The sequence below is a fragment of the Anguilla anguilla genome, chromosome 1 (genome assembly GCF_013347855.1).
Source record: "Anguilla anguilla isolate fAngAng1 chromosome 1, fAngAng1.pri, whole genome shotgun sequence".
Taxonomy (NCBI): domain Eukaryota; kingdom Metazoa; phylum Chordata; class Actinopteri; order Anguilliformes; family Anguillidae; genus Anguilla; species Anguilla anguilla.
The window spans coordinates 73,163,658-73,174,013 of record NC_049201.1 but is presented as its reverse complement, the minus strand read 5'-3'; the positions used below and the strand labels follow the sequence as shown (position 1 = coordinate 73,174,013).

At 38.3% G+C, this 10,356-nt stretch overlaps 1 protein-coding gene across 4 annotated transcripts in view; it reads left to right on the top strand.

Annotated features, from left to right (window-relative positions):
• The first annotated feature begins 1,527 nt into the window (after positions 1-1,527).
• Positions 1,528-10,356, top strand: part of LOC118237061 (carcinoembryonic antigen-related cell adhesion molecule 1-like) — a 15,770-nt gene continuing 6,941 nt past the window's right edge. The window contains exons 1-9 of one of the 4 annotated variants that reach the window (XM_035435482.1): positions 1,539-1,786; positions 3,854-4,132; positions 4,896-5,153; positions 5,605-5,713; positions 7,686-7,708; positions 7,846-7,916; positions 8,216-8,261; positions 8,367-8,418; positions 8,602-8,965. In XM_035435482.1, the coding sequence (XP_035291373.1) occupies positions 1,651-1,786; positions 3,854-4,132; positions 4,896-5,153; positions 5,605-5,713; positions 7,686-7,708; positions 7,846-7,916; positions 8,216-8,261; positions 8,367-8,418; positions 8,602-8,608 (981 nt within the window). In that variant the 5' untranslated portion in view covers positions 1,539-1,650 and the 3' untranslated portion in view covers positions 8,609-8,965. Of the gene's footprint in view, positions 1,787-3,853; positions 4,133-4,895; positions 5,154-5,595; positions 5,714-7,685; positions 7,709-7,845; positions 7,917-8,215; positions 8,262-8,366; positions 8,419-8,601; positions 8,966-10,356 lie in introns of those variants that run through there. The other 3 variants (XM_035435464.1, XM_035435491.1, XM_035435473.1) reach the window with 3 other exon arrangements.

Below are 10,356 nucleotides of genomic sequence, written 5' to 3'. Positions count from 1 at the left end.
AAATTGCCTTGTTAAAATGGTTTTATCTCAGGGTATATTCTAGAGCAAGAAGTGTTCATTGGATGCTTTAAAATAGGAATGATGCTTCATGCATCCATGTCCTACTGTGGTTTTTCTATTTACATGTTCACAAAGTAAAGAAATGCATTTTTTTTTTTTTGCTTTGAGTGTTGAGTGCCCTTTGACTATAACAACAATAATTTTCATAATAAAATGTCAGTGTTACAAAACAGAAGCTGCAAAGTAAAGTTAAATCACCTCTAATGGACTTTATGAGTCCAGTAGGGATTAGCCTAAATGTAGTCCATTTGAGTTAAAAGTTGCTTTATAAAGAGTTGATTTTACCTTTAGCATTTTGTAGTGTGCTTGTGTGATTTTGTGTACCTGTATGTGTTATGGTCTTCATGTGTCAACATTGTCCATTGCAGTTGCCATTTGAGAAGACATACAGTATGTGATACAGTAGATCGAGCCATTTTAGTGCAGATCACTCAAAATGTGTATGTTTAGCCAAACTTACTTTGGTACCTAAAAATCAAAAAAGAATCTATTGTAAATATTTTCTACAAGAATGGGTTCCCAGTGCATTATAAGGCAGAACATAGTGCTTTAATTTGCTTAATTTGCAGAATGTAATGCTTTTTATAGTGCTTTTCATATTGTGTATGCAACATGTATTGAACTGTATTCAATTGCATGGGGTAGCTTTCTTTGTGAGCGGTTAAACTTCTTCATCATCTTAACCACGTTCTTCCATATATTACTAGTCTTACTCAAGTAGTCACAATCAAACTTCTCTAACTTACAGTCTTTATGTTCATGAATTTGCCTACTGTTTACAAATCCACTCTTGGTGAAGGCTTGAGCATAAAGGGAATTGGCTGAGGAACTAACCATGCTCAACTCAAATATTTACTTGAATTGTAGTGACGAAAAACACAAGAAGTGTGAAGAAGTACTTTTGTGTGCACTGATAGCAGAAATCAACAATGTAGTGTCATCAGTCAAGGGTCATGGAGTAACCCATCATCAGTTTCTAGTAAAGCTCAGTAAGAACAGATGCCATTACTAAACAATCAGTATTTTGGTGAAACTTTCAAACGAATGAGTCAAAACAAAACCGAGTCAATGAACAGAAAGAAGTTTATTCCCATTCCCAAGTTTCTCCTCAGTACAAAAACGCCAATTTAGCAGTCTGCTCTTTCTTTCTGAAGTTTGTTTCATTGTTTGAATTACCAATGCTTCAGTTATGTAGGTGCTGTAATCAATACAGTGATTCCAGACATTAATGACTGGCCATTCTTATTGCTTAATAATACATTGATGCTTTTTCCTTTACCTTTTGCTGTGTTACTGTCACCTTGTTAGCAGTGGTAGAGCGATCACTGAGCCAATGCTGTCTTGCAGTTGGGCTGGTTGATCACTGATGATCAATTGAATATGAGCCAGTTTTTGCTTCAGCCTTCTCAAATTCTTGCCCATTTGTTTGTATTGTTAACACAAGCAATGTGTTGTAGTTGGACCGGATAATGTTCAGGTGACTGTGGACCCTTCGAAGGAATTCCAAACCCCAGGGTCCAACGTCACTCTGTCCTGCTCAGCTCAGTCCAGCCCTCCTGCAGAGTTTAAATGGGCTTTTAATGCTGGACAATGCTGAACACAGAGGGTCAGAAACTGAAGCTGGAGAACATTCAGGAGAATCAGAGTGGCAATTATACCTGCTGGGCCCATAACATCGAAACCCTGAGGTTTAAGCCTTCTGACCCCTTACTGATCTCTGTCATGGGTAAGTAAGAGGCATATAGACAACACTGGGGGTTTAGACATCTAGACATTAGAGATCTCGCAGTAGGTGAAGATACTGGTTGTGTTACTGTAGAGGTGACTAGAAGAAGACTGAGATGTTGCCACAGAATAAACAAGGTTTCTGTTAGTCAGGGGACCTTGCTCTGTTGTTTCATAAGAGGACACTGTTAATTGGTTATTGAATCAGGCAAGACGTTTCCATGTCCAGCAAGCAAAATGACAATCCATGAATAATTGCTGCGATTTACTTCTCTACTTAGACCGGAAACTATCAGTATAGTCTTAGTGCTCTTATTTTAAGAATGTGGGAACCATTGCATGTCCAAATGGCATATCATATGTTGTGGTATAAGCTAAAAAACATCTGAAGGTATAAAGAGGATAACCAGGAATTGTAAGTCAATTGAGGATTCATATATGGTTGGCAAAAGGATTTTTTCATTGTCGGACTGTTTCTTTTTGTGAGAAGCAAAATCTTGCAGTGTAATATGAGGTGGGGATACATATGACTGAAAATCATTGAAAGTAATATAAAAAATACAATAAAAACATTGCTCTTGACTGGGTGAAAAATTTGGTTTAACCAGCTGTGTTATTGCTGTAAGGGAAAATGAAAGTACTATAGACTGAATTGTTCATCGTTAAGCATTTTGTAACTGGCTTATTTAATTACCCACCAAAGTGTTCCATTTGTGCTTGTGTCCTTGAAAGTGCATTGTGTAAATAATGCAAATGAAAATAAGATTATAATTTCAGACTGTACTGTAGCTCCTCTCTTCTAAGAAATGGTGCATGATAGCGTACCTGGTTTTACTCTTTGCCCACCATTCAGTGTCACAGCTCTATGACTGGCTCATAGGGGATCATGGGAAAACATCAGAGATCACAAGCAGAAGCTGATCTTTTTTTCTATGGGTGTATATGTGTCTAAAGATACTAGGCAAATTTGTATGAATGCATATTATTTTGAAAGAAATTGATATGAGGAGCTTCAGTTTTAAGTCCAAGTTTAATAGGATCCCTATTAGCTGACACCAAAGAAAAAAGCAAGTCTTCCTGGGGTCCAAACCAAGACATACAACATAAATGAGTTTCCACCAAAGATTTTAAGGCAGTGCACATATGTTTGACAATAAAGCTTTGGCCGACCAAAACGAAAATTAGAGTTTAAAACTGACAGAGGGAGAGAAACTTTGTGTTGTTTGAAAGACTGGCATCCCTCAGACTCAGTGTTCCAGAGAGCAGGTTTCTCACAGACACAGTGATTCAGAGAGCTGGTTTCTCTCAAACTCAGTGTTCCAGAGAACAGGTTTCTCATAGAATCAATGTTCCAGCGACCAGGTTTCTCATAGAATCAACGTTCCAGCGACCTTGTTTTTCATAGAATCAATGTTCCAGTGACCATGTTTCTCATTGAATCAATGTTCCAGAGAGCAGGTTTCTCTCAAACTCAATGTTCCAGAGAGCAGGTTTCTCTCAAACTCAGTGTTCCAGAGAGCAGGAATCTCACAGAATCAATGTTCTAGCAATCAGGTTTCTCATTGAACCAATGTTCCAGCGACCAGGTTTCTCATAGAATCAATGTTCCAGAGAGCAGGTTTCTGAATGAAACTTAGTGAGTCAGAGACCAGGTTTCTCATGGATTCACTGTTCCAGGTTTTTCAGACAAAGTGATACTAGATATTTCAGCAGGTTGCTGCTAATGAGCAAACCTGTGAGGGAAATTAATGGCAACAAAATATTGATTTTTCACACCATAGATATCTCCATAATCTCTGACATTACAGTTGTTTTTTTTTAGGTGGGAACTGGTAATGTTCAGATTTTGTATATGTAATTTTGAACGGCTCATGCATGAAATCGGTTTGTCATTCAGATACCGAATTCTGAATTTCATACATTAGAACTACAATTTTGACCAACATTCCAATATTTCATGCAATGGTTTAACATAAGGATTCAGACACACATTTTGGTGTTGAAATGACTGAAACTATTACCTACTCATTTTTTGAGTGTGTGCACTCGTGTTCTCTCTCCTATGTAGAGAAGATATCTGGCGCCAGCATCACAGGTCCCACAGAAGTACTGATCGCAGGTACCAGCTCTGCCAAACTGAGCTGTCAGGCAACTGCTGGAACCATCATCTCCAGGAAGTGGCTGAAGGATGGGAATCCACTGTCTCCTAGCAACAGAATCACTTTCTCTGGTGACAACAGCTCTGTGTCCATAGACCCTCTACAAGGCACTGACAATGGACAATACCAGTGCAGACTTACCAACCCTGTGAGCACCGATTCTGTCAGCTATAACCTTACCGTCAACTGTGAGTAGAGTGAATTGTGGTCTATATTTATTTTTAAACTCTAGAATGTCTTTTATTTGTCTTTTACACATTTCAAAACTACAGTGGAAAAATAATTTCATTGTGTAATAGTTTTGACTGTGCATAGTTTATTTCGTTTATTGTTATAGTCCTACGACAAATTCAGTGGACCTGTTGTATCCCTCGTACTTTTCCCCAGCCCATTCGGACTGGGAAATGGTCACATATGCACCCGAGTAGGTCCCCTATTGTGGTTTGGTAATCACCTGGTCCTTCTGACCATGGTATGGGTCTGGCAGTGAAATCGCCTTGCACCTGGCCCCACGTTAACTTCACGTTAACTACTCAGTAATATTAATTTTAGAAATGTTACTTTGGTAGATGTGTGCGGAGGTGGCTTATCCGTCTCTTGACCTTCCTTTTCTTAAAATCGTTTCTCTGTCTTACTTCGCAAGAGAGCAGGCTGGTGTTTGTGGTCAGCACATCCTGTAGCACGTCTTTGCTGCAGGCCTCTTTTGCACACACACACACACGCACACACACATGCCAAAATGTAGACGTATGACACACATATCTTTACATTGAATTTGACCAACACAATAGTTTGTTGTTATAGCTCCACTAAACAAACTTCAACCCATGAACCCAAACCTGGCTGTCACCGCTATGATGAAGCTCTTAGTGTCTGTACATCCCCGACATTTCTGACAGCTGTGTTCGCTGGAGTGTGCTTCACTCTAACTGGCTGTGCTGTGAGTTACAGATGGTCCAGAGGATGTTGTCATGCAGGGACGCAGTGAGATAGAAGTTGGTCATACAGTGGTGCTGACCTGTTCTGCATCATCTGTACCTCCTGCAACATTCACCTGGACTCTCAATGGGACAGAGACTGCTGTGATAACAGAGCAGTTTACTGTGGAGAATGCCGGCTTTAGTGACAGCGGGACTTACACCTGTGTGGCTAAGAATTCTGTGACTGGCTCAAATATTTCCTCAGCTCCCCATGTTTTAACTGTTAAAGGTGAGATACTGATATTTGAAAGCTGAAATGCAACATGAATGCAAATATCATAGTAAGTGTAAGTGTGTAGTGGATTGTACAGTATGAGTGAAGAGTTAAGTGTTCGTGGCTGTGGAAGTGTAAGAGTATCCCACCCTGTCCCATTGGTGTCCAACAGTCATAATAAGAATTAAAATTCAGTGACTTTTCTAAATGCCTTTATGAAATGATCATATTGTCTCTAAAAGGCAGTTTGGTTAGTTCCACTTTTTAGCTCTTACTTCATTACTGATTGTGTTAGTTTCCTGTTCTCTATGCATGTCTCTGTATGCACGGAAGTCCCTCTAAGTTAGAATATCTGCTAAATGAATAATAATAATAGTAATGACATACTGAAATATATTAGCAGCATTGCTAGCGTGTGTACAGCACTGTTTAACCAGCACTGTGTGGCTATGCACAGTTTCTGCAGGACCCAACTCTGAGTCCCAACTAGGGGCAATACTTGGGGGCACTTTTGGCGCATTGGGGTGTGTCGCAGTGGCTGGTGGGGCTCTTGCTTACATGAAGAAGAGAAAGAGGTAAACACACTGGTTCTCTCTCATTTACTTTTCCTTTGTTGCACTTTATTGCATGTGCACATTTGGGCAGTTCTGCCCTAGGTCTCCGGAATGTCATCATTTCACATTATAATTTAGAATTCTGTCTAAAGAAAAAAGAAATGTCTTCAGCAAATCTATGATATATATCTTATTATCTCTAAAATTGTTGCTCAAGTAGATTTTAAGTAATCAAAAAAGTTCATTTTTTACATTATATTGAATTAAAGGTATGTATAGCTACTATATAGGATTTTGCAGCCCTTGTGGATTCTGTATTTGTAAACCCCACTCACACCTCCTTCGTCCTCAACCCCACCCACACCTCTGTTGAGGACACACCCTCGAGCACTACAAGAAATATGTCAAGCGAAGAGCTGCATGGTGGTCAGAGATATTGAAAATAACGTTTTTAGCAGTATAGACAATATAAATGATTCCATATAGATGGTAACAGTAATTAGGTAGTGCTATAACTATCTTTAGAGTGAGTGTACCCCTTAGCGTGCAGGAACATGGTATGGTAGCGACTCCGTAGTGCCGTAGTGTATTTTGTGTTTTTCCTTGTGTGGTATTTGGCTATTCTAGGCCCTGTTCCACAAAGCAGGATTACTGAGTTAGCTGGATAACTGCACTGAGAAAAACTCGAAACCCTCCAAAATCTGGAACATGAACTAGATAAGAGTTGTTCTGGGTTTTACTCCACACAGTTATCCAGCTACCTCAGTAATCCTGCTTCCTGAAATTACCTCTGGATATATAGTTAAATTTGGGATATAAAAATGTAATTGCTAGTGGAATAAGTATTAGTTATCTGTAGCCTTTTCATAATTGTTAGCAACTTTGTTAGCTTTGTTAGTGAAGTTTGCTACACATAATCTTAGCTAGGTAGCATGCATGCTGTGTCAAATTCATTTCCCTTGATTGAAATAAATTTACCAAGCTAGCTAAGTTGCAACTATAAATGCAACAGCAGTTCCCACAGGGGGGGAAGACATCTTGATGGAAGAACATAATCCGATGCAAAAGCTACCAAACCATAGGCATCTAGCTGCTTAAGGTGGACTACCTAGCTAATAAATATGACTTATAGGTCTAACAGTAAACAGGCTAACGGCTCTTCGCTTTTCATGCCCATGGCAAACTTCAGCTTAGCCGCCAGGAAAAGTAATTCTAAGGTTGACTCTAGTTTTTGAACTAGCCCTGTCGGCTTGTCTTTTTGCTTCACTGTATCCAGGCTTCTTTGCATTTTCCGTTCCAGCAGCTGACTAGCAACAAATACTTCACATTGGAATCTGACCCCAAACCACAGGCTCTGTAGCCATGCCCATGCCTCCCCACATAGAAAAGAGCGCCATGCCCATGCCTCCCCACATAGAAAAGAGCGCCATGCCCAAAAATGTTCCGAACACATTTCAGAATACCAAATACAGGTAAAAGGAGCACGAATTCGGCCAAAGTGTGTAAATACTGAGATTGCCAGTGCATCATAGATATGCCTTGGCATAGTTATTTTATTTTCAAATAGAAAATACTGCATAGTATGCCTTTAATTTAGCAGGTTCTCCTATCCTGAGCAACTTAAATTTTAAGAGAAAAAAATAATACATTCACCTGATTTGCATTTACACCATTAACCTAACATGAGGAAGAGTGCCAGATCTGGCCAACATCATACCTAGGCCAGCGAGTAAAGATGTAAGAAGTAACAGCTTGTATAGCCACAGTGTCTGTGTGTGTCAGTACAATTGTGTCAGATGGTAATTTAGCATGGTTTAGTAATGTGAGCTTCTGATGGTAATATAGCATGTACCCCTGTGTCAGTAACGTAATGTGTCACTAATGGTAATGGCAATAAAGTGTGTCTTTGTGTGTCAGTCTAGGGAAAAACTACACTCACTGTTTCTCTCATGTTAAAATGTACAATAATGCACGTCTCTGTGTCTTCCAACAGGAGGGACAGCCCATCCAACCAAGGTGAATATGCCTGTTTTGTTTAAGGGCTGCAATGGACATTTTGCCAATATTTGTATGAATTATTTTGTATTTGATCAGTGGAATTATGGGCACTAATAATCATTTTCCATCTGTGTCAATCTGGTTTGTTATTTCAGATCATCAGGCCGCTGTGTATGAAAATACCATAGATTTGAGTCCGCCTGTTGTTTACGAGAACCTTCCTACGGTGAGAGACTGGAATTTGAATTAATTTAGCCGGAGTTGCTACCCTCCCCACTGCACAGCGCGGACGCGTCGCCTCCTGTCCCTCTCGGTTCAATCATTAATCAACAGGATCACCGCTGAAACATTTCAGAGACATTTCTGCACACATACAAGCGATGTACTCTCGGCACACAAGTGTCTGAGGTTTGAGTGTTTGGCTTAAAGGTTTATAATGACTGGGTACTGCCCATACTATTTTTGTAGTCGTTATGACATTTTGGGCAAAAATGTAATGTTGGTTCCTTTGCTGTTGTGTTCAAGGGCTCAACTGATCTGCCCTGTCCTGTTGATTCTGAAAACAGACCTGGTAAGACCCTGCTCATTTTGGACCATGTTAAAAGTTGTAATCGTTAGATTGGGAACAGCTTTTTTCAAGCAACTGTACCAACAGCTTTCTCCCTCTTGTTTCTAGATTATGAGGAATTGCGATTCAAAGATACTGCTACCTACAGCAACCTGAACAGGTTTGCTTATAAATATCTGATTTAAGTATTCTTTGTAGTCCAATCAAAAGTTTGTGATACATCATTTTAACTGTACTTTTAATTCTGTTGTGTGTAAATCACAGTGAAATTGCAGCAGTCATGGTAAAAGTCATATAACCTCTCTAATCCCTCCTTGTTTCTCTCTCTCTGTCTCTTTTTCAGTATTTGAAGAATGGCAGGACTCTTGTGTGTAGATTATAAATGACCTTTGTCATTCATTTTCACATTAGCCACAAGATCAGCAGAGATATGAGCTTATGTGTGGATGTGTGTTTGTGTGTGTGCATTTGTGTGAGCAAGTGTGCCTGAATGCTTACATTATTCTAGGTCTTTGGTTCTTATCCATAATTGTATTGATTTAGTGTATTTTCATTATTTGGTTTAATTAATGATTAATGGATGGATGGCTGGATAAACAATACCTTATTTATCTTGCTGAATGCTAAGCACGTATTTAATAAATGTAAAATTCTGGTTATTGAAATGTAAATGTAAATAAATGTGAAGTAACATTTTTGTTGAATAATACAGTCTAAATGCCTACACTTTTTTCTGATTCTCTTCACTAACTTTATACCTGAGACTCAAAGGTTTTGTAACATTTTTTACAAAACCTCTGTGATAGGTTCTGTGATATTACCAGTAAGGAGTAGAATGAGGAAGTGGAGTACAAACACAAATGCGATATGCAGAAGTCAAAATAGAAGAAGTAAAGTAAAAGAAGAAGTAAAAATTGAATGGCGAGAATTTATTGACTGCAAATTTTTTAGCAGCAGTTACAGTAGTAACTTTCTCTTTCATTTTTTTAATCATTTACTGTATATGAACGTTGAGACTGTCCTCTTATCAACCTGCTAAGCTCTGCTTTCAGAAATCGCTTACAAAGATTTAATTTCCCCTTAATTCTGAATTCTATCAAAATGGGTTAATACACAAACCTAAAAGCAGTCATTAAATAGACATATTGGGTCACAAAGGCAAATTCTTGAAACTTTATTTCAGCAAAAGAGGAAGTAAACTGCAAATCACTTCGAGCAGCTGATTAAAGGTAGTTTCCCATCAGGCAGAGATTAGCTTTTCAATGGATTACTGTAACCCCTCTGACTTTGACCCGACTCACAGGTGAGGCTTTTTTACTTGTTTACAGGAACAATACAAATCAAACAGACATCCATCATTTTACAGGTTTACATTAAAACTAAGAATGTTTTGTTTAAAGTTTTATGTTCATAAAAGATCGGGTGAAATTATTCTTGTAAAAGTGGGTAAGAAAGATAAGGAAAGATAGCTCTTTCTAAATATAAGATCATTGGTTTTTGTGCTGTTTAAAATTGATACTTTAAGCATGTTTCTGTTTGGTAGATGGCTTTAGTTTCATTTATTATTAATTTGCTCAGTTTCACAAGGAAACTGATAATATTTGTGTAGTTACTAATTAACTGTATGGTATGTGCTCTGCCCCCTATTCTCTCCAAATTGATTATATGACCACTTGATAATATATTTTGATATTTAAATGAATTATTATTAGTAATTTATGTGTACAGTCTATGGATTTATTGTATAATCGCAATACTCAACACACACTTTCCTTTGGTAAGAGTGCACAATATTTCTCAGGCAAAACTACATGTAAATATGGTTCAATTCACATAGCAAATACTGAAATCTATATTTCTTCATTAAGGCATGCAATATCAGATTTCTAGTCTATGCCCATGTAGGCAATCATACTAAAATAATTACATTTATTTTTATAACCTTTTCTCTTCAAGGAGCTGTTCTGGTCAGAATTCGCTAACACTAAGACCTTTGAATGGAGCTGTAGGAGGAGTTGTAATAGAAATTCAACAGGATCAGAATGACTTATGACAAAATAATTCAACTATATTTCAACACCAGGAACATGGAGTTTGT